Raw genomic sequence first — 23552 nt, 5'->3', positions numbered from 1 at the left:
ACAGCTAAGAAACTGACACCGGATCTGCTGCCTGAGACGCTAGCCCCTACGCAGCATTACGCAGTGTTGCCACCTGCATCGTTCAGAGCCATTTCATTTTCAGGATGGAGGATTTATATAACGCAGTACAAGCCTTGTTTGAGGAGTTTGAGACTATAATGCTGACCAGATTTGATCGTCTTTTAATGAAAATGCAGTCTGTTGATGTTCAAGACCATACTGCTATGGCAGCAACAGCAGGGGAGGTGGGCCCTGTCAGACAACAAGAGAATATGCTGTGTTTTACCAGTCACTCACCAAAAGTGAGTAAAGATGTTGACCCTCTTGGGGACAAGCAGATTTGACCACTCTCAGTTTATTCTCCATTCTGAAACAATAGTGGGAACTATTTCTGTGCTTGAAGCAGCGAAACTTATGGAATCCATTGACAAATGTAGGGACACGCACCCTAACCTATTCTTGCTGCCCAGTGAGAACAGATTTAACCGTCCCATGCTAATTTGTGCTGAGAAACCCTTTCATTTAGCCCTGGTCACTGCATGGGGGGGTTGTGGCCGGTGCAGAAAGAGGGGGTGGAGCTCTGCTTCCCGAGTGAGGAGAGACTGATGAACATGCCCACGGCTAGGTCTCCTGGGCGTAAGTCATCTATTGAGGGCAGAGTTACCCGCCCCATGACTGCTGGGTTCCCTGGTTTTGAGGCTTGCACAGTGGAGTCAGAGAGGCCACAACATACTGGGGGTTTGCAGGAGAGAAGCATTTGGCGCTGCCCTGCGCCGGGATTCAGCGCAGGTCAGCCATTTTGGGTCTTGTACGGGCTCTTCCATAGGATAATAGCTGCAATTGAAAGTGCCTTAACAGGCTGTGTGGAGTCTGGTCGTGCAGCTTTTACACTAGCTCGCAGGATTGGAGTGGTCTGAAAAGAGACAATGGATGTGGATTTGAGTTTACAGGACATTAAGACTCTGCTGATGTTGATGTCCGGTGATTTTAATCTTACAACTTACTAGAGTCAAGTTACGTTATATAATGGTTTTTATGAAGCCCTTGGGCTGATTTAGTCTTTCAACCTCAGTACTGGATAACATGACAAGAAAACACCCTATATTAAGATAGCTGAATCTAAGGGGAAAATGGTAAGAACAGGAGAAGAGGGAATTTTCATAAATGACAATGAGACTGAAAAAGCTATTATCATATAGCACTAGAACTGGATGTTAAGTTTTCCCTATGTTCCTATGTATGCATATGGTGCATGGTATCCGCATAGCTAGCATTTGCAAGCTTTCCTAGATACATGGATTACATTTATAAATACTATATGTATGGCACTGTACTAATAATTGCTAAGTATGTCATAGGCCTATCTCTTGTGAGCTTCTTGTTCCTTTGTAGCATACCAGCTAACAACTTATTTAATGTCACATTACAACTACCTATGTTTACCCTTTATTGAGTACTAGCCAGCATTCCAATAAGTGTTTAGCTCTTATCATACAGCTAAAATCTATTACTTTAAAGGGACACTCATGTTAAATTAAATTTTCATGATTCAGATACAGGATGTAATTTTAAACAACTTTCCAATTTACTTCCATTAAAAAAAATGTGCAGAGTCTTTTATATTTACATTTTTTTAGTCACCAGCTCCTACTGAGCATGTGCAAGAATTCAGACTATACGTATATGCATTTGTGATTGGCTGATTGCTATCACATGGTACAAGGGGAGTGGAAATATACATAACTTTGAAATTTGTTATAAAAAAATCTACTACTCATTTGAAGTTCAGACTAAGTGCTATTGCATTGTATTGTTATCTTGCATTTGTTGATTATGCAAAACTAATGTGTTGACTGGTCCTTTAAAAGAGTTTGAGCAGGTGCTAACTACATTTTCACACCGATATCTCACACACACCTTTTCCCTACCAGCATGTTTAGGTCAATTCCATGATTTCTCATATTCTGCCTTGAGCATTGCTATGCGGCCCAGATTACTGGGACAATTTATATAAGGAGGTAATCTACTAGTGAGCAAGTTTAGACTTTTCTGCCACTTGTGATATTTTGGCTTCGAGACTGGCCCCAGGGCCCTTTTTTATTTATGCAGGTAGACTCCTAATAGTCTGCAGCCCATGTTTATGGTTTACATGTGCTTTTAATTGAGCAGCCATGTGGCCCTGCATCTGTGTGGGATACCACCTAGCTTTATATATTGTATAAATCGCTATTTATAATTTTTTGCACTCTTACAGAATCCTTTCCTACTACGTGTGATTCACAGCAAACAAATTACACAGCTTTCTAACACTTCCTGACATATTTATTTTGCAATGAGCTAGTTTACTTGACAATATTATAATCCCCTCTGGATATCTACTTGAAAAAAAAAGAGGCACTTATTTCATTTACATGCTATACCTATGAAGAGAGGCTATATAAAATATATAGCTGGGCATATGTACATTGCCAGAGGAGGGAGACACCCCCCCCCCATCCCTTTTGTGCGGTAAGGGATGAATAGCTTATCCTCCGCATTATTTTTTGGGCAGAGTCCCGCAGTCTCTGCCCAGTTCGTAGAGCCTATGTTTAAGTTTGTCCTCATATCAATGTAAAAAGGCTCTCCAGGCCCCAACATGGAATCCTGCAATTTCATTATGCTTGTCAGGCTATAAGAAGATAGCTCAGACCTCACAGTTTTACTATTGTCCTTAAAGTTTATTTTTCCTGTTAAAATTGTCTGGACATTATACATTTACTAGTTTTTGTCTGATGTTAACTGATGCTAATTGTAAGTAATCTATGTGTCTTCCTTGAACCTCAAAGTATGATCCCACCATTTGGATCTGGCTGTCATAGATAACAGTGAAACCCTAATAAACAAAATGAGCACAAAAATCTGTCCTATAAGACTGGCATGTATAGTTGCATTATGGTGCGATCTTTACTTTATTGTCAACTTATGTGAAACCTTCTGTATTTTTCTTTATCTTGTCTGTAACAGTATGTCTTTGCTTCCTCAATAAAAAGATAATAAAAATAAAAAAAAAAAATTGATCTGTAAACCCATATTGACTCATAGCAAAGAATAGTTGATCCCATGTAATTGAGTCAAATGCTTTTTGAGCGTCAACAGAGAGAATAGCAAGGTCATTCATAATTTTAGTCTTATTCCATTTGTTAAAATTTGAGTGAGAGCCTTGTCCATTTTTTTTGAAATATTGTATTTTACACTGTATTTTTCTCATGTAATGTAACCTTTTCCTGAATAAAGAGTTAATAAATAAAACATTTGAGTCTAATAAGAGAATTTTACGGATATTGGCAGAGGGGTTTCTGTGTGCCATAAAGCTAACTTGGTCCAGATGTATTAGTCAATAGTCCTTTTGAGTCTGTGTGTGTCAGTTTTTTTTTCCCCCTGTTTTGTTTGCCATGTGCTGCTGGCAGCCATTTTACTCACCTCTCTTGCTGACTCTGGTGCATACTGTGTGATGCTGCTCAATTCCTGCACTTCCTTTTATGGCCAGACTGGTGTACATCATCCGTGTGAGACAGGATGCAGTCTCAGAATTGTGATGTCATCACTTATTATTTAAAGGGCCTCTGTTCAGTATGCTTTGCCCTTGCGTTGTCTCAGACCTGTTTGTGAGAGCTCCTGTGTATTACCTGGCTGTCTGACATCCCTCCTGGTTCCTGATCCCTGGCTTGTTCCTGACTCTGCTGTTCTCATTGTTCCTGATTCCGGCTCGTCTGACTACTCGCTTTGGCTCCTTACTCGGCTCGTCTGACTACCAGCTCTGGTTTTGATTCATGGCTTGTTATTTGACTTGTGGACATTTTTTTATTATTTTTTGCTATTAATAAAGGTGATTATTTTTGCACTTCTCGTCTCAGTCTGATTCCTGGCAACAAAGGAAATTGGACAATATGAATCCTTTAGCTCTGGGTGTTTGCCTTTTTAGGTATTAGCGTAATCATAGAGGCAGAGAAATAAGGGGATGGGATCTTTCCATCGGAGAAGTAGTCATTAAAGAGATTCAACAGGGTTGAAGTTATTTCAGTTTTTAAGATATTGTATAACTCGCCAGGCAGTAGATCAGGGCCCGGGGCTTTATCTAGTGTTTAGTCTATTGCCTGGTGAATTTCTTGTTCTAAGTTTTTAATATATCTAGAGCTTCAGAGGTCAAGGTAGGCAGAGAGATTCTCTGCCAGAACTTATGTTTATTATTAGAGTTTATTTCTGAGGCAGAATACAGTTGTTTAAAGTAATTTAAAAAAAATCCATATTGATTTAGTATTGGTTATTCTAACTCCATCCTTGTTGATCGCTTTAATGTGCTTGTAGGAGTCCTGTAGTTTAACACATTTAGCTAGGAATTTCACAATCTTGTTACCGTACCTAGAATTTAGCTCTAAGCTCCTGAATTGAGTATTTCTGTGTATTGATGATTTCCCATTCCTGCTTAGCGTTGATATACTGGTTCCAATTTAGCTGGTTGGGAGAGGTTAAGTAGGTATTTATTTTTATGATAATTCGAAAGTTCGACTTCCTTAGTATATCATCTTTTCCTCAGTCTAACAGTATAGTTTTTAATTTCCCCTCTGACGGCTTTTGCTATTTCCCAAAACTATTTTTTTTGGCTTTATTAACTATTCTGTGTAGTATATTCATACAATTTACCAATAAGCCAGTTCTTGAAGTCAACATTGTTATATAGGAAGCGGGGAAAACTATAACTCCTAGAGGGCTCATATTTCATATCACCCCACGTTAGATCTAGTGATATAGGTGCATGATCTGATATGGTGAAATCCCCGATCTGCACTTTAGGATTAAGTCCAAAAACTTTATCTGAAGTAAAAAAAAAAAAAAAATCCATACGAGAAAGATTTATGTTTAGATTTGCATGAAAAAGCACGACTATTCAGATTATGGAATCGCCATATTTCTTGATTTTGAGTGTACTACAGAAAATATTTAAAGGTCTAGCAGTTTTTTTTTCCTTTTCCCTATGACTATCCATTGATTTTAATATGGCGTTTAATAATAGACAGATTTCAGTCACCCGTGACAATTTAAGAGTTTGCGCATTCAAACAATTTATTTTTAAGTTGTCCCCAAAAGCTCTCATCTTTATTATTGGGTCTATATACATTGCAAAAAGTAATTGAGCTTTTTTCGAAGTTTATTTTTAAAATAATAAATTGTTCATTGGGGTGTAATTCCTGATACATAATTTGGTACTCTAATCCCTGCTTAAACAAAAACGCTACTCCGCATTTACGTGAGAAACAAGGAGTAGCAATGACTTCTCCTACCCAATTTGTTCTAAGTTTATTCTCAACTTCTGAAAGGTGGGTCTCTTGCAAAAATGCTATATCTGCTTGACTTTTTTTTAAGCTGACATAGGATCTGTTTCCTTTTCATCGGATTCGTAATACTCCATACGTTCCAGGAAATAATATTTTGCTCGGTCATTTCATTTTCTTAACCCAATATGTATGCAAAAAGAAACTGAGGGGAAAAAAAAGGGAGGTGGGAAGGGGAGAAAAACCCCTAGCCTAACGCCCCTGATAACAGAAACAAAAAAGAAAAAAAATATAAAGACGGTTGAAATCAGTCATATTAAACATTATATAGGTATACATAGATCAATCTGAATATAGGAATTTACAAAAGAAGAAAAATAAAATCAGCTATCATCAGACTTATATTTATCATTTAATTTCATTGTGTTTTGAGGGGTTCCTAGGGTGATTATTTCATTTTCAAGATAAACTTTAATTTAAGCCAGGTAGATCAGTCTTACAGAGAGTCCTAAATTAATCGGTATAGCACAGTAAGGGTCCATTTCTTTATGCTTTGCCGCTGTCTGCGCTGAGAAATCCTGGAACAGAAGTATTTTATTGTGATCCACTTCTACATTTTGCATTTTTCTATATGCTCTCAGGATTTTAATTTTATCCTGGAAGTTTAAGTATTTAATCATAATATGTCTCTTTTGGAGACTATTCTCTGGTATATTTTTCAGGCTACCAATCCTGTGAGCTGTTTCCACACAAATTGTATGTTCATGTAGATTAATACCAAGTAATTGGGGCAAAACTATGGAGGCAAAATATATCAGATCTTGTTAAGCAGTGCTCTCTGGAAGACCAGACTCTCTTTAGATTGTTCTGGCGTGACCTGTCTTCTAAGTCCTCAAGTTAATTACTGAGCTCGAATATTTTACTGGTGTGCTTTTGTATAAGTTGGTCTTGCTTAATAGAGGCGTCCTCAATATCTGAAATTCTAGTCTCTACCTTCGATAACCTAGAAGTAAAATGTTTCATCTCAACAGATATAGAAGACGGCTCGTTTTGGATTTGATCAAATTGATGGAGCAGTACCAGCGCCACTTGCTTTGAAATCTCGGCTATGTCAGACTTACTAATATTGATATTATTACCCTCCATCTTAGCATCAGAGCTAGATTCAACACTATTCCTGGCTTTCCTATCCTTGCTTTTGGCTGGTATTGCTGGTGCTTTGGGTGACTAATATCTTTCCATATGTGAATTAAAGTAAGGTGTCTAAATTTGTCACATAGTATCATGAAAAGTAAGAGGGAATAATTACGTTCCTAAAGTGTGGGGAGTGCGGAAAAAGTAGAAAAGAAAAAGGGAAAAAAAGTGTAGGAGAAAAGCCCTACAAGGAAGGCAATCCAGTACAGGCTAAATTCAAACACAGATCAGGAGAGGCATAAACACAGCATTAAATGAGAATAAATATACAGGTGGCCCTCGGTTTACGCCGGTTCAATTTGCGCTGTTTCAGAATAGCAACCTGTTTTTTTCAGTCATGTGACTGCTATTGAAAAGCAGTGCACTAATTAAAATAGCCAGTAGGTGGAGCTATCCGCTTGTGTTGCAGCAAAGTAATGCAACTTAGCAGACTGAAATTAATCTGTGTACACCGAACAGACCTTGGCTATCGAGCAGCTTTCAAACAACAAGATCTAGCAGCCACTTCCCTATTATCTTTCTAACCAGCTGCTTGAGGTGAGGGTGCCTAACTGCCTATTAATCACTCCAGATTGAAATGCATAGAATAGGTCCCAATATTATCTAACATTCTAACAATGCAGAGAACTGTTTGCAGAAAAATGCAAGTACAAAAAGGGTTTTGTTTATTAAACTTAGTTTGATGATAGTCTGTTGTGTGATTATTAGCAAATGTTTTTGTTCACTAAACTTAGTTTGATACAGTCTGTTGTGTGATTATTTAATTATGTTTATAATGCTGTTTAGCATTTAAAGTCTTCATTTCAAAGCTTTAAAAATAATGTATTGGGTATTACTTATGACAATTTTGAGAGGGGCCTGGAATCTAACTCCCTCACTTCCCATTGACTTACATTATAAACTAAGTTTCAATTTACAATCATTACTTCTGGAACCTAACCCCGGCGTAAACTGAGGGCTACATGTATGTATGTATGTATGCATTCATTCTAACCAAGTTCAACTCTATATTCTAACTCACAGAATAACCTAGACTTGTATAGAGTTATACTGTATAATACTCCTAATAGACGGAACTTTCAAATAGACCTTTTCTGTTAACAAATTGTTAAAGTATTTGTAATATATTTAGCCAAAATAATTTTAGAACTGATATATCGCCTACTATTGTATATTTATTTAGTTCAGCAGAAAAGTGATTTATATATTTAGCCTTTTCAGAAGAAACAAAGTATCAGAGCAAACTCAGAGATATTGGCTATCTGCTGTTCAGGGGCTCCATTTACCTGTGAACAGAATGCTTAATAATCACTTATTCCATATAGCCGATGGATAATTGTAGAGTTGCAGACCGTATCTGTTGGCTAGTATACCCAAGGCAATAAGCAGATCCTTATTTTTAACATATCATTAAGGTTATGCTTTCCTTTTTTTAAAAAATGTGAGTCCTGCTTATATTTAGTTAACTCTGATTAACAGACAGGGTCTTAGTAACGTAACCAATGGTTAGCAGGCTTAAGGCTAAATATTATTCTCTTTTAGCGACACTAAGTGTGAGCCAAAGTCCTTCTGATTGAAATTACAGGTTCTGGTAACCAAACACCAAATTGGGAGTAACCACTTTTACCCCTTTAGTAAGACAGTATCAGTCCCAGTACTTCACGTGTGTGTGTACATACACATATACATACACATATCATCATCTCTGGTTACAGCCCTTTGCAGTATAACACTCCCCCTTCTTTCCTCTTGCATTGGTTTAAATTTCTTTCTTATGACACGGTGAGTCCATGGATCATCATCAATTACTGTTGGGAATATCACTCCTGGCCAGCAGGAGGAGGCAAAGAGCACCCCAGCAAAGCTGTCAAGTATCACTTCCCTTCCCACAAACCCCAGTCATTCTCTTTGCCTGCGGTGCAAGGAGGAGGGGAAGTTTTCGGTGTCTGATACTTTATTATTTTAAAGCAGAGTAGATTTGCTCTGATCTTTTCTTGGGTCTAGCTGTATCCCACGTCAGTCTCTTCAGTACGGCAGTGGTGGCCTTTAAGCAATTAGGAACTTGTGGGGTACAATCCCCTCTGCACTTTCTCAAACAGTTTTGCTGCCCTAATTAGAAAACCTGAGTAAGCTTACTTGGTTCTTTCCTTTTTTCCACAGGTCCATGTGAGGGATGGAAAAACAACCGGATTGTTTTCTGTAAGACTATTCTCCGCAGTTAGCAGGACAGGTTGGCACCTCAGAAAGCTGAGTTGTAGAGGGTTGCCTGGGGTAGTAACATCTCTGCTCCGTTTTAGTTTTTAACAATTTAAAGGAGCAGTATAATTTTTTTTTTCTTTCTGGTATTAATTTAAAGTGACAAAAACTGTTTTTTTATTTTTGTCTTTATTAATCTTCTTGTGGAACAATAATGGATCAACAAGCTTTGCAATATGTGACATGTAGTGTATGCTTTGACTCCCAGGTAGTACCCCCAGTACCTTTTTGCTCCTCATGTATTGAGAGAACCTTGTGTTACAGGGAGATACTTTTTTATCATGAGCCATCATTGGCTAAGGTGTATGCTGTTTAGATGTCAAATAGATGTCAGATATGCCGCAGCTTTCTCCTCAAGCATCCCAATCTTTTTTTCTACACATGCAGTGCCCTGCGGTTCCTCACACTCTCTGGTAGGAGTTTCTTTGCAAGACATAGCTGCCCTGGTATCTGAAGCGCTGTCTGCTTTTCCCATGCTGCAGGGAAAGCGCAAGAGGAAGTTTAAAGAGTCAGTGAGTAAGGTTTCTGATCCAGTGGTGGCTACTCCAGGGTGCTCCCTCAGAAGTCCTAAGAGTAAGACACTTCGGTAGCGTCTGAGGGTAAAATCTCAGACTCTGACAGTGTAATTCCTTCTTCTGATGATAAAGTGGTATCCTTCAGGTTTAAGCTGGAACGCCTCCGTCACTTAAGGAGGGTTTTTCTACCTTGGACGTCTCCAATGCTACCGTCGTGGTCAGCCTTAAGAAGTCTAGTAAACTGAACATGTACTTTGATGTTCCCTCCATGGTGGAGGTATTCCCTGTACCAGACTGTGCTACAGAGATTATTGCACGGGAGTGGGAGAGGCCTAGAATTCCTTTTTCTCTATCTCCAATTTTCAAGAAAATGTTTCCAATAACTGACTCCATTAAAGAGTCGTGGCAAACGGTTCCTAAGGTGGAAGGGGCGATCTCCACTTTGGCTAAGAGGACCACTATTCCCATAGAGCAGGGATTTGTAACCTTTTTTTTTTTTGCCGTGGCACACATTTTACATTAAAAAAATCCTGTGGCACACCACCATCCCAAAATTTTAAAAAAATCACACATTGTAGCCTAATACAGCATATATATACATATACACATACACACAAACACACACATACTGTATGTATTGTGCTGTTATGCCATGCCTCCTACAAACTACCCCTGCACTGGGAGTAAAAAACAAGCAAAGTTTAAAAAATAAGTCACACTGTTGTCAGTCTGCCGTGGCACACCTGAGGATCTCTCACGGCACACTAGTGTGCCACGGCACACTGGTTGAAAAACACTGCCATAGAGGATAGTTGCTCTTTTAAGTATCCAATGGATAAGAAGTTGGAGGCATTGCTAAAGAAAATGTATGTTTACCAGGGGCTCCAATGGCAGCCTGCTGTGTGTATTGCCACTGTCACCAGCGCGGCAGCCTACTGGTTTGATGCGTTGTCTGATTCTATTCAGACAGATACTCCTCTTGAGGAGATCCAGGACAGGATTAAGGCTCTTAAGTTAGCCAATTCCTTTATCACGTATGCTTCTTTACAAGACATTAAGTTGGGAGCAAAAATGTCTGGTTTTGTGGTACAAGCTCGCAGAGCCTTATGGTTGAAGTCCTGGTCTGCAGATGTTTCATCGAAGTCCAAGCTCTTGGCGATCCCTTACAAGGGGAAGACCTTGTTTGGGCCTGGCTTGGCTTAAAGGGACACTGAACCCAAAAAATGTATTTCGTGATTCAGATAGAGCATGCAATTGTAAGCAACTTTCTAATTAACTCCTATTAATTTTTCGTCATCTTTATTTGAAAAAGAAGGTATCTAAGCTTTTTTGGGGTTCAGGACTCTGGACAGCACGTTTTTATTGGTGGATGAATTTATCCACCAATCAGGAAGGACAACCCAGGTTGTTCACCAAAAATGGTCCGGCATCTAAACTTAGATTCTTGCATTTCAAATAAAGATACCAAGAGAATAAAGAAAATTTGATAATAGGAGTACATTAGAAAGTTGCTTAAAATGTCATGCTCTATCTGGATCAGGAAAGAAAAAATTTGGGTTCAGTGTCCCTTTAAATAATTTCTGATATTACAGGAGGAAAGGGATCTTTTCTCCCTCAGGTTAAGAATAAGCAGAAAGGACGTCAGAGTAATTTTCGTTCCTTTTGTAACTTTAGAGGTAAACCCTCCCCTCCCTCCTCCAAGCAGGAACAATCCAAGTCTTCCTGGAAGCCTGGTCAGTCTTGGAACAAGGGGAAGCAGTCTAAGAAGCCAGTAGCTGATTCCAAGTCAGCATGAAGGGTGGGCCCTCGATCCGGGAGCGGGTGCAGTAGGGGGCAATCTTTCTCAATTCACTCAAGCCTGGATACGAGATGTTCCGGATCCCTGTGCGGTGGACATTGTATCCCAGGGGTACAAAAAAGAATTCAAGACTTTCCCTCCCAGAGGCAGGTTTCTTCTCTCAAGATTATCTGTAGACCAGATAAAGAGAGAGCCGTTCTTAAATTGTGTCAAGGATCTTTCCGCCCTGGGAGTAATAGTTCCAGTTCCTCCACAGGAACAGGGTCTGGGATTCTACTCAAATCTGTTCGTGGTTCCCAAGAAAGAGGGAACTTTCAGACCAATTTTAGACCTGAAAACAATTTCCTCAGAGTACCGTCCTTCAAGATGGAAACAATACGTTCCATTCTTCTCTTGGTCCAAGAGGGTCAGTTCATGACAACCATAGACCTAAAGGATGCGTACCTTCATGTTCCCATTCACAAGGATCATCACAAGTTTCTGAGATTCGCATTCTTTTACAATCATTTCCAGTTTGTGGCTCTTCCATTTGGCCTGGCCACAGCCCCCAGAATTTTCTCAAAGGTTCTGGGGGCTCTTTTGGCAGTCATCAGGTCTTGGGCATTGCAGTGACGCCATATCTGGACGACATTCTGGTTTAGGCGCAGTCTTTTCAACAAGCAAACTCTCATACGGAGATCTTGTCTTTTCTTCGCTCCCACGGATGGAAGGTGAATCTGGGAAAAAGTTATCTGGTTCCAGCTACAAGGGTAGTGTTCTTGGGGACCATAATAGATTCCCTATCAATGAACATATTTCTGACAGAGGTCAGAAAATCCAAGATTTTCAACTCTTGCCTGGCCCTTCAGTCCTCTCCTCGGCCGTCAGTGGCTCAATGTAATGGTTATTGGTCTGATGGTAGCCTCCATGGACATCATACAGTTTGCTCAGTTCCATCTCAGAGTTCTGCAGTTATGTATGCTAAGACAATGGAACAGGGACTATGCGGATCTATCTCTGCGAATAGATCTGGATCAGACGACAAGAGACTCTCTTCCGTGGTGGTTGTCTTGGGAACACCTCTCTCAGGAAACTTGCTTTTGCAGACCTTCTTGGGTGATTGTGACCACGGATGCCAGTCTACTGGGTTGGGGAGCAGTCTGGCTCGTTGAAGGCTCAGGGTCTGTGGACTCGGGAGGAAACAGTTCTACCCATAAACATCCTAGGGCGATCTTCAATGCTCTACCGGCCTGGCCTCAGCTTTCGCTCGGTTTATCAGTTTCCAGTCAGACAACAAAACATTGGTGGCGTACATCAACCACCAGGGAGGAACTCAGAGTTCCTTGGCCATGACAGAGGTGGCCCGAATTATTCAGTGGGCAGAGACCCACAATTGCTGTCTGTTGGCGATCCACATTCCATGAGTGGACAATTGGGAAGCAAATTTTCTGAGCTGACAGACTTTTCATCCCAGGGAGTGGGAGCTCCATCCAGAGGTGTTCTCCAGTTTGACCCTTAAGTGGGGGCAGCCGGAGTTGGATCTCATGGCATCGCGGCAGAATGCCAAGCTTCCGAGGTACCGTTTGAGGTCAAGGGATCCTCAGGCAGCTCTGATGCCCTGAGGGTCTATTGGATTTTCAGTCTAGCATACCTGTTTCCCATGTTCGCTCTACTTCCATGAGTCATTGCTCAGATCAAGCAGGAGAAGGCGTCGGTGATTCTCAATGCACCGGCTTGGCCTTGCAGGATCTGGTATGCAGACCTAGTGGAAATGTCATCTTTTTCCACCTTGGAGACTTCCTCTGAGGAAGGACCTTCTACTTCAGGGTCCCTTCCTTCATCCAAATCTCGTTTCCCTGAAGCTGACTGCTTGGAGATTAAATGCTTAATTTTATCTAAGCGCGGGTTCTCAGAGTTGGTCATTGAGACCTTGATCCAGGCTCGTAAGCATCTGTGTCCTCTAGCTTGGGTATTGATTCCCAACAGTAATTTATGAACCATGGACTCACTGTGTTATTAGAAAACAAAATTTATGCTTACCTGATAAATGTATTTCTTGACACGGTGAGTCCACGGCCCGCCCTGTTTTTTCAGACCGTTTTTTGGTATATAAACCTCGGGCACCTCTGCACTTTATTTCCTTTCTCTCCTTTTTCCTTGGTCGAATGAATGGGGTTTGTGGGAAGGGAAGTGATGCTTGACAGCTTTGCTGTGGTGCTCTTTGCTTCCTTCTGCTGGCCAGGAGTGATATTCACAACAGTAATTGATGATGACCCGTGGACTCACTGTGTCAAGAAAGAAAGAAAAAAAAATTATCAGGTAAGCATAAATTTAGTTTATTTTTTTGTAGACTGGAATCCCAGCGCCACACTGAATTTTTTTAGGCCAGTATTGGAATGTGATCTTAGCCAATAGTAGCCTAGCTGTATTTCCACAAATAAATGCTTACAGTATATGCTCAGATTTGGGGTAAGAATATATCAATACAGGTCCACATATAATGGCATATATTATAACATAATCACAGTTCCTTCCAGCTTAATTAGATAGCTTAATTAAACAGAACCGCTTCTTCTTACCTTCACCTTGCATTGTACAGGGACTTACGGTTGATGCGTCTTGAGTTAGCTTGCTTTTTTAGAGTTCAGCTGAAGACCAGACTATTGGGGTACTCTCTCCTCACTTGCGGCATCCAACTAAATTGACCTTTGCGTCCTGGGCCGTACGATCGTGTCTGCTGTCGCCTTCTGTGTTCTTGTAGGTTACTCCCCCCCCCCCCCCCCAATGTGGTTCAAGACTGTGGACGCGGCAATCCGGCCTCTAGCCGCAGCAAGACTTCCCCACGCCTACCGATAATAGGCGTATAAGGTATCTGGGCCATAGCAAACTTTCTCGGACAAGGAAAATGGTGTGTCGGCGTGGTTATTTCAGACCAGGTCATGGGAGCATTTCAATTTTAAATTGAAGCCTTTTTTGTAAATATGCTTTTGGTAAGGTGTGTTTTTTTATTTTTATTTTTTTTTTTATTTTGCGGTATACACACATATATATACCACGAGGGTCAGTTCATCATTATTCAAGCTCAGAGGGTATTGTGTGGTCTGGTATGTGTTTAAGGAATAGAGGATCTTGTAGTCCAAGCAGTACATTTAAAATAAAGGGACATTCCGGTCAAAATTCAAATGCACATAGATAAATAACATCTTTGAATAGAAACACATTTGCAATATACATGCGTTGTCAACTAGTAAAAGTTATCACTGTTTAGTATTAACAATTTTCTCTGCCCATGCATGTGACACATAACTAGATATTCTCAGTGCACCCGCATTTTAAATACTGCACCTGCTCAGTGTCAGTGAGGCTTTAATCATGTCAGCAATGAACAAATTGAGTCATCAGATGATGCAAGTGCTGTGGGTTAAAATTCTGCATACTTAAATACACATTTTAAACAGCTATAGCTTTTATTAGAAGCATTTTTGCTAATATGTGTATTACAAAAATTATTTTATTTTTTAAACTGAAATGCATCATGTGGATTACAATTTAGGCTGGAATGTCCCATTGAGTATGTGATTTACATTTTTTGTGGCAGACTTTTAATTAAAGTGCTATTATAGTGGAAAAATGTCCTGTTCGGTTATATTAGATTGTCATTTAAGCACTGGCAACCCTGCAATTTACATAGTAAAATGCTGCTTGGGAGCTGCAGAGAACTGCTAGTCCTGAGCAGACCCAGAAAGTGACCCAATCAGCAGCTGTAGTCACACTACTCAACTGTGTGACTGATGCTGCTGATTGACTCACTACCAGTGGCTCCCAAGAGGTATTTTAGTTAGGTGTTTAAAACAGTTGCTGGGGTATCACTAATGTAGATGCAAGGTCCATCGTGCTAAAAATGTGTTTTAACCGATTAGAGCATGTCATTTTTCCACTATAATGGCCCTTTTAAGAAGCTTGATTCCTTCCTACTGCGCGTGTGGCTTATGGGCAAGGGCAAAAAAAAAAAATCACATTATTCCCGTATATAAAGAATTGACCTAGCTTTGAATACAAAGAGTATGAGACGGTGTTGACTGTCTATTTTTAAAGTGTATGCAGCAGTTCCAATTAGCGCACTGTAGTGTTACAAAAATTATGGTCATGGTTTTTTTTTTTTTTACAAAATAAAAACTAAAATAGCCTCCTGCCGACAATCTGACACTTTTTCTATTCAGTTGAAGGCTTGGATAAAAAAACTTATAAAAAAAAATAAATAAATAAATTTGTAGACAGCAACTGTGTTAAAGGGACATAAAGCCCCCATTTTTTTTCTTTCACTGTTTAGATTGCTCAATTATCTAGTTTTCTTTCTTCCCTTGGTATTTGTTGAAAAGCATAACTAGGTAGGTTCAAGAGCAGCAATGCACTTCTGAAGCAAGCTGCTGATTGGTAGCTGCACATATATGCCTCTTGTCATTGGCTCACCTCACCAATTGTGTTCTGCTAGCTTCCAGTAGTGCATTTATACTCCAACAAAGAATACCAAGAGAATGGTGCAACTTTGATAACATAAGTTCATTGGAAAGTTGCTGATCTATTTTGGGGGGGGGGGGGTTGTGTGTTTTTTTGTTTTGTTTCATGACTATTTAGCAGACTCGGCCTTTGCTAAAGTCTATATATACATAACGGTAACTTGAAATTTTTTGCCATTTTTAGGAGGATGGAATCAGACAGGTTCTTGAAGAAATGAAAGCTTTATTTGAGCAGAACCAAGCTGACGTGTAAGTACAGTTTTGCAGTATTGTAAACAATGAGAAACTGATGATTAAAGGGACACAATACTCAGATGCTAAATCACTTGAAAGTGATGCAGCATAACTAAAAAGTTTACATGAAAATATCACCTGAGCATCTCTGTGTAAAAGGGGAAGATATTTTACCTCATAAGTTCCTCAGCTCACCAGGGAAGAGCTCTGTGAACAGTTAAACTTCAGCTGCTGTCCAGCTTCAAGTTATGGGGGGATATAGCCCATCAGCAGTGCTGTCATGCATTGCTTTGCTGTGATCTCATGATATTTCATAGTAAACTTCATTAAAGGGACAGTATACACTCATTTTCATATAACTGCATGTAATAAACACTACTATAAAGAATAATATGCACAGATACTGATATAAAAATCCAGTATAAAATGGTTTAAAAACTTACTTAGAAGCTTTCAGTTTAGCTCTGTTGAAAAGGCAGTTGGAAAGCCCACTGCAAGTGGGAAATAAGACACTCCCCCCTTCCCCCTTCTTTTGCATATGAAAAGACCGTTTACACAAACAGGAGCAAGCTGGAGAAGGTAGCTGACGGTATTCACATAAAACTTTGGGGCTTGGTTAGGAGTCTGAAAATCAGAGCAATGTTCTTTAAAAATAAGCAAAATTATACATTTAAAAAAAAATTATGGGCTTTATAAATAGATCATCTACAAAACATTTATGCAAAGAAAAAAATGAGTGTATAATGGCCCTTTAAACTGAGCAGAAAAATAACATGACTGTGCCAGCACTTCAGATGCATACGTACTTGCAAGTCCTGGGACTAGCATCCTGATTGGCTTGCTCAAGTCTCTTTACAGTGGTGTGTAAATGATTAGGACATTTTAAGGTAAACATCATTTTTTTTTCTTCATAGAGATGTTCAGGTGATATTTTTATAGCTATGCTGCATCACTTTCAAGTGCTTCAACATTTGGGTATCATGTCCCTTTAAATTGTTAAAGGGACATTAAACCCAACATTTTTCTTTCATGATTCATATAGAGCATACATTTTGAAACAAATTTGCCTTTTTTTAATTGTATCCTGTATTTAAAGGGACAGTATACACTCATTTTCATATAACTGTATGTAATAGACACTACTATAAAGAATAAAATGCACAGATACTGGTATAAAAATCCAGTATAAAACTGTTTAAAAACTTACTTAGAAGCTGTCAGTTTAACTCTGTTGAAAAGGCAGTTGGAAAGCCCACTGCGAGTGGCAAATAAGACACTCCCCCCCCCCTCCCCCTTCTTTTGCATATGAAAAGACCCTTTACCCAAACCGGAGCAAGCTGGTGAAGGTAGCTGACAGTATTCACATAAAACTTTGGGGCTTGGTTAGGAGTCTGAAAATCTCAGCAATGTTATTGAAAAATAAGCAAAACTATACATTTATTTTTAAAAAAAGCTTTATGGGCTATATAAATAGATCATCTACAAAACATTTATGCAAAGAAAAAATGAGTGTATAATGGCCCTTTAAAAGCATACCTAGGTATGCTCTGAAACGGCAATGCACTAAAGAGAGTTCGCTGCTGATTGGTTGCTGCACATATATACCTCCTTGTCATTGGCTCACCAGCAGTGTTCCCTCTAAGGACAGTTTTGTGTGCAGCCCAGCAGTGAAACAGTTAACAAGAGAACCATACCTTGCCATCTGCATTGTGCAGTGTTTGATAATTGCAGGGTGTGGTTACCTAATTAACTGTTTCACTGCTGGGCCGCACACAAAACTGGCCTTAGAGGGAACACTGCTCACCAGGTGTGTTCAGCTAGCTCCCAGTAGTGCATTGCTGCTGCTTCAACAAAGGATACCAGAAGGATGAAGCACATTTGATAATAAAAGTAAACTGTAATCTGAATCATGAAAGAAAATTTTGGGTTTTGTGCCCCTTAAAATATGCATTATCAATAATGCTCGAAGAACCCATCAAGGAAACATTTATATATGATGTGCTCCTTTTAGTTGACTTTTTTTTTTTTTTTTTTTTAATAAAGGCAAACCTAAAAAACAGTTTTTGTTAAACAATCAGCACTTAGAAATTCTCAATGTAGCCACTGCCTTTAGTGAGATAAGCGCTGACATTGCAGAACGTAAGTTCTACTGTAACATGATTTTTGCTGCAAAAGACCTTTACTGAGTATAGGCAATAAACTGCAGCTAGAGTAGGTGTCTCCTAGCAACCATATAAAAGGAAAAGCTACTCCTTTCCTTCCTGTAGAAATCATTGTATGTGTATTATTCATCATTTTGAAAGGCGCTTTTACCTTCTTTTTTTTTTTTTTTTGTTAACCCATTTTCTACCGGGAATTTCAGAGAAAAAAATTGCCCGAAGTACCGGAGAATTTTTAGCATTTTTGCTACCACTCTGTTTAAACAGAAATAGAGCCCTTGTGGGGTTTTTTCTTCTGTTAAGTGTGATCAGTCCACGCGTCATCATTACTTCTGGGATATTACTCCTCCCCAACAGGAAGTGCAAGAGGATTCACCCAGCAGAGCTGCATATAGCTCCTCCCCTCTACGTCACTCCCAGTCATTCTCTTGCACCCAACGACTAGATAGGATGTGTGAGAGGACTATGGTGATTATACTTAGTTTTATATCTTCAATCAAAAGTTTGTTATTTTAAAATAGCACCGGAGTGTGTTATTACCTCTCTGGCAGAGTTTGAAGAAGAATCTACCAGAGTTTTGCTATGATTTTAGCCGGAGTAGTTAAGATCATATTGCTGTTCTCGGCCATCTGAGGAGAGGTAAACTTCAGATCAGGGGACAGCGGGCAGATGAATCTGCATAGAGGTATGTAGCAGTTTTTATTTTCTGACAATGGAATTGATGAGAAAATCCTGCCATACCGATATAATGTCATGTATGTATACTTTACACTTCAGTATTCTGGGGAATGGTACTTCACTAGAATTACACTGTAAGAAATACATAAAGCTGTTTAATAACTAGAGATTATGTTTAACGTTTTTGCTGGAATGTAAAATCGTTTTCATTTGCTGAGGTACTGTGTGAATAAATGTTTGGGCACTATTTTTCCACTTGGCAGTTGCTTAATCTTTTTTCTGACAGTTTCTGTTCTCCCTCACTGCTGTGTGTGAGGGGGAGGGGCCGTTTTTTGGCGCTTTTACTATGCATCAAATATTTCAGTCAGCAACTCATTGTATTCCCTGCATGATCCGGTTCATCTCTACAGAGCTCAGGGGTCTTCAAAACTTATTTTGAGGGAGGTAATTTCTCTCAGCAGAGCTGTGAGAATTATAGTTTGACTGAGATAAAAAAACGTTTATTCTGTAATTTTTTTCCTGCTTTCAGAATTTGTTATCTTTGCTAATGGGATTAAACCTTTGCTAAAGTTGTGTTTACAAGGATTGAGGCTATAACTGTTTCAATTTATTAATTTTCAACTGTCATAGATCTTCTGTGCTTCTTAAAGGCACAGTACGTTTTAATATTATTCTAATTGAATTGTATTTCCAAGTTGCAAGTTTATTTGCTAGTGTGTTAAACATGTCTGATTCAGAGGATGATACCTGTGTCATTTGTTGCAATGCCAAAGTGGAGCCCAATAGAAATTTATGTACTAACTGTATTGATGCTACTTTAAATAAAAGTCAATCTGTACAAATTGAACAAATTTCACCAAACAACGAGGGGAGAGTTATGCCGACTAACTCGCCTCACGTGTCAGTACCTACATCTCCCGCTCAGAGGGAGGTGCGTGATATTGTAGCGCCGAGTACATCTGGGCGGCCATTACAAATCACATTACAGGATATGGCTACTGTTATGACTGAGGTTTTGGCTAAATTACCAGAACTAAGAGGTAAGCGTGATCACTCTGGGGTGAGAACAGAGTGCGCTGATAATATTAGGGCCATGTCAGACACTGCGTCACAGGTGGCAGAACATGAGGACGGAGAACTTCATTCTGTGGGTGACGGTTCTGATCCAAACAGACTGGATTCAGATATTTCAAATTTTAAATTTAAACTGGAAAACCTCTGTGTATTACTAGGGGAGGTGTTAGCGGCTCTGAATGATTGTAACACAGTTGCAATGCCAGAGAAAATGTGTAGGTTGGATAAATATTTTGCGGTACCGACGAGTACTGAGGTTTTTCCTATACCTAAGAGACTTACTGAAATTGTTACTAAGGAGTGGGATAGACCCGGTGTGCCGTTCTCACCCCCTCCGATATTTAGAAAAATGTTTCCAATAGACGCCACCACAAGGGACTTATGGCAAACGGTCCCTAAGGTGGAGGGAGCAGTTTCTACCTTAGCTAAGCGTACCACTATCCCGGTGGAGGATAGCTGTGCTTTTTCAGATCCAATGGATAAAAAGTTAGAGGGTTACCTTAAGAAAATGTTTGTTCAACAAGGTTTTATATTGCAACCCCTTGCATGCATTGCGCCGATCACGGCTGCAGCGGCATTCTGGATTGAGTCTCTGGAAGAGAACATTGGTTCAGCTACTCTGGACGACATTACGGACAGGCTTAGAGTCCTTAAACTATCTAATTCATTCATTTCGGAGGCCGTAGTACATCTTACTAAACTTACGGCGAAGAATTCAGGATTCGCCATTCAGGCACGCAGGGCGCTGTGGCTAAAATCCTGGTCAGCTGATGTTACTTCTAAGTCTAAATTGCTTAATATACCTTTCAAAGGGCAGACCTTATTCGGGCCCGGGTTGAAAGAGATTATCGCTGACATTACAGGAGGTAAAGGCCATGCCCTGCCTCAGGACAAAGCCAAGACTAGACAGTCTAATTTTCGTTCCTTTCGTAATTTCAAAGCAGGAGCAGCATCAACTTCCTCTGCACCAAAACAGGAAGGAGCTGTTGCTCGCTACAGACAAGGCTGGAAACCTAACCAGTCCTGGAACAAGGGCAAGCAGACTAGGAAACCTGCTGCTGCCCCTAAAACAGCATGAATTGAGGGCCCCCGATCCGGGATCGGATCTAGTGGGGGGCAGACTTTCTCTCTTCGCCCAGGCTTGGGCAAGAGATGTTCAGGATCCCTGGGCGCTAGAGATAATATCTCAGGGATACCTTCTGGACTTCAAATACTCTCCTCCAAGAGAGAGATTTCACCTGTCAAGGCTGTCAACAATCCAGACAAAGAAAGAGGCGTTTCTACGCTGCGTACAAGAGCTCTTGTTAATGGGAGTAATCCATCCAGTTCCACGATCGGAACAGGGACAGGGGTTTTACTCAAATCTGTTTGTGGTTCCCAAAAAAGAGGGAACTTTCAGACCAATCCTGGACTTAAAGATCCTAAACAAATTCCTAAGAGTTCCATCGTTCAAGATGGAGACTATTCGGACAATTTTACCTATGATCCAAGAGGGTCAATACATGACCACTGTAGATTTAAAAGATGCTTACCTTCACATACCGATTCACAAGGATCATTACCGGTACCTAAGGTTTGCCTTCCTAGACAGGCATTACCAGTTTGTGGCTCTTCCATTCGGATTGGCTACAGCTCCAAGAATCTTCACAAAGGTTCTGGGTGCTCTTCTGGCGGTACTAAGACCGCGGGGAATCTCGGTAGCTCCATACCTAGACGACATTCTGATACAAGCTTCAAGCTTTCAAACTGCCAAGTCTCATACAGAGTTAGTGCTGGCATTTCTAAGGTCACATGGATGGAAGGTGAACGAAAAGAAAAGTTCACTCGTTCCACTCACAAGAGTTCCCTTCCTGGGGACTCTTATAGATTCTGTAGAAATGAAGATTTACCTGACAGAGGACAGGCTAACAAGACTTCAAAGTGCTTGCCGCACCCTTCATTCCATTCAACACCCGTCAGTGGCTCAATGCATGGAGGTAATCGGCTTAATGGTAGCGGCAATGGACATAGTACCCTTTGCACGCTTACACCTCAGACCACTGCAACTGTGCATGCTAAGTCAGTGGAATGGGGATTACTCAGACGTATCCCCTTCTCTGAATCTGGATCAAGAGACCAGAAATTCTCTTCTATGGTGGCTTTCTCGGCCACATCTGTCCAGGGGGATGCCATTCAGCAGACCAGACTGGACAATTGTAACAGACGCCAGCCTTCTAGGTTGGGGTGCCGTCTGGAATTCTCTGAAGGCTCAGGGACAATGGAGTCAGGAGGAGAGTCTCCTGCCAATAAACATTCTGGAATTGAGAGCAGTTCTCAATGCCCTCCTGGCTTGGCCCCAGTTGACAACTCGGGGGTTCATCAGGTTTCAGTCGGACAACATCACGACTGTAGCTTACATCAACCATCAGGGAGGGACAAGAAGCTCCCTAGCTATGATGGAAGTATCAAAGATAATTCGCTGGGCAGAGTCTCACTCTTGCCACCTGTCAGCAATCCACATCCCGGGAGTGGAGAACTGGGAGGCGGATTTCTTAAGTCGTCAGACTTTTCATCCGGGGGAGTGGGAACTTCATCCGGAGGTCTTTGCCCAAATACTTCGACGTTGGGGCAAACCAGAGATAGATCTCATGGCGTCTCGACAGAACGCCAAGCTTCCTCGTTACGGGTCCAGATCCAGGGATCCAGGAGCAGTCCTGATAGATGCTCTGACAGCACCTTGGGACTTCAGGATGGCTTACGTGTTTCCACCCTTCCCGTTGCTTCCTCGATTGATTGCCAGAATCAAACAAGAGAGAGCATCAGTGATTCTAATAGCACCTGCGTGGCCACGCAGGACTTGGTATGCAGACCTGGTGGACATGTCATCCTGTCCACCTTGGTCTCTACCTCTGAAACAGGACCTTCTGATACAGGGTCCCTTCAAACATCAAAATCTAACTTCTCTGAAGCTGACTGCTTGGAAATTGAACGCTTGATTTTATCAAGACGTGGATTTTCTGAGTCAGTTATTGATACCTTAATACAGGCTAGGAAACCTGTTACCAGAAAGATTTACCATAAGATATGGCGTAAATACCTATATTGGTGTGAATCCAAAGGTTACTCTTGGAGTAAGGTTAGGATTCCTAGGATATTGTCTTTTCTACAAGAAGGTTTAGAAAAGGGTTTATCTGCTAGTTCATTAAAGGGACAGATCTCAGCTCTGTCCATTCTGTTACACAAACGTCTGTCAGAAGTTCCTGACGTCCAGGCTTTTTGTCAGGCTTTGGCCAGAATTAAGCCTGTGTTTAAAACTGTTGCTCCACCATGGAGTTTAAACCTTGTTCTTAATGTTTTACAGGGCGTTCCGTTTGAACCCCTTCATTCCATTGATATAAAGTTGTTATCTTGGAAAGTTCTATTTTTAATGGCTATTTCCTCGGCTCGAAGAGTCTCTGAATTATCAGCCTTACATTGTGATTCTCCTTATTTGATTTTTCATTCGGATAAGGTAGTCCTGCGTACTAAACCTGGGTTCTTACCTAAGGTAGTTACTAACAGGAATATCAATCAAGAGATTGTTGTTCCTTCTTTATGCCCAAATCCTTCTTCAAAGAAGGAACGTCTCCTGCACAACCTGGATGTAGTCCGTGCTCTAAAATTTTACTTACAGGCAACTAAGGAATTTCGACAAACGTCTTCTCTGTTTGTCATTTACTCTGGGCAGAGGAGAGGTCAAAAAGCTTCCGCTACCTCTCTTTCTTTTTGGCTTCGTAGCATAATTCGTTTAGCTTATGAGACTGCTGGACAGCAGCCTCCTGAAAGAATTACAGCTCATTCTACTAGAGCTGTGGCTTCCA

At 40.5% G+C, this 23552-nt stretch overlaps 1 protein-coding gene across 1 annotated transcript in view; it reads left to right on the top strand.

Annotated features, from left to right (window-relative positions):
• GINS1 (GINS complex subunit 1) overlaps positions 1 to 23552 on the top strand; it is a 62818-nt gene that overhangs the window by 8294 nt on the left and 30972 nt on the right. The window contains exon 2 of the mRNA XM_053709294.1: positions 15753 to 15817. Within this exon, the coding sequence (XP_053565269.1) occupies positions 15753 to 15817 (65 nt within the window). The remainder of the gene's footprint in view (positions 1 to 15752; positions 15818 to 23552) is intronic.

This window comes from Bombina bombina, chromosome 4 (genome assembly GCF_027579735.1).
Source record: "Bombina bombina isolate aBomBom1 chromosome 4, aBomBom1.pri, whole genome shotgun sequence".
NCBI lineage: Eukaryota > Metazoa > Chordata > Amphibia > Anura > Bombinatoridae > Bombina > Bombina bombina.
The sequence above is the reverse complement of the archived record's forward strand: the minus strand, read 5'-3'. Positions and strand labels throughout refer to the sequence as shown.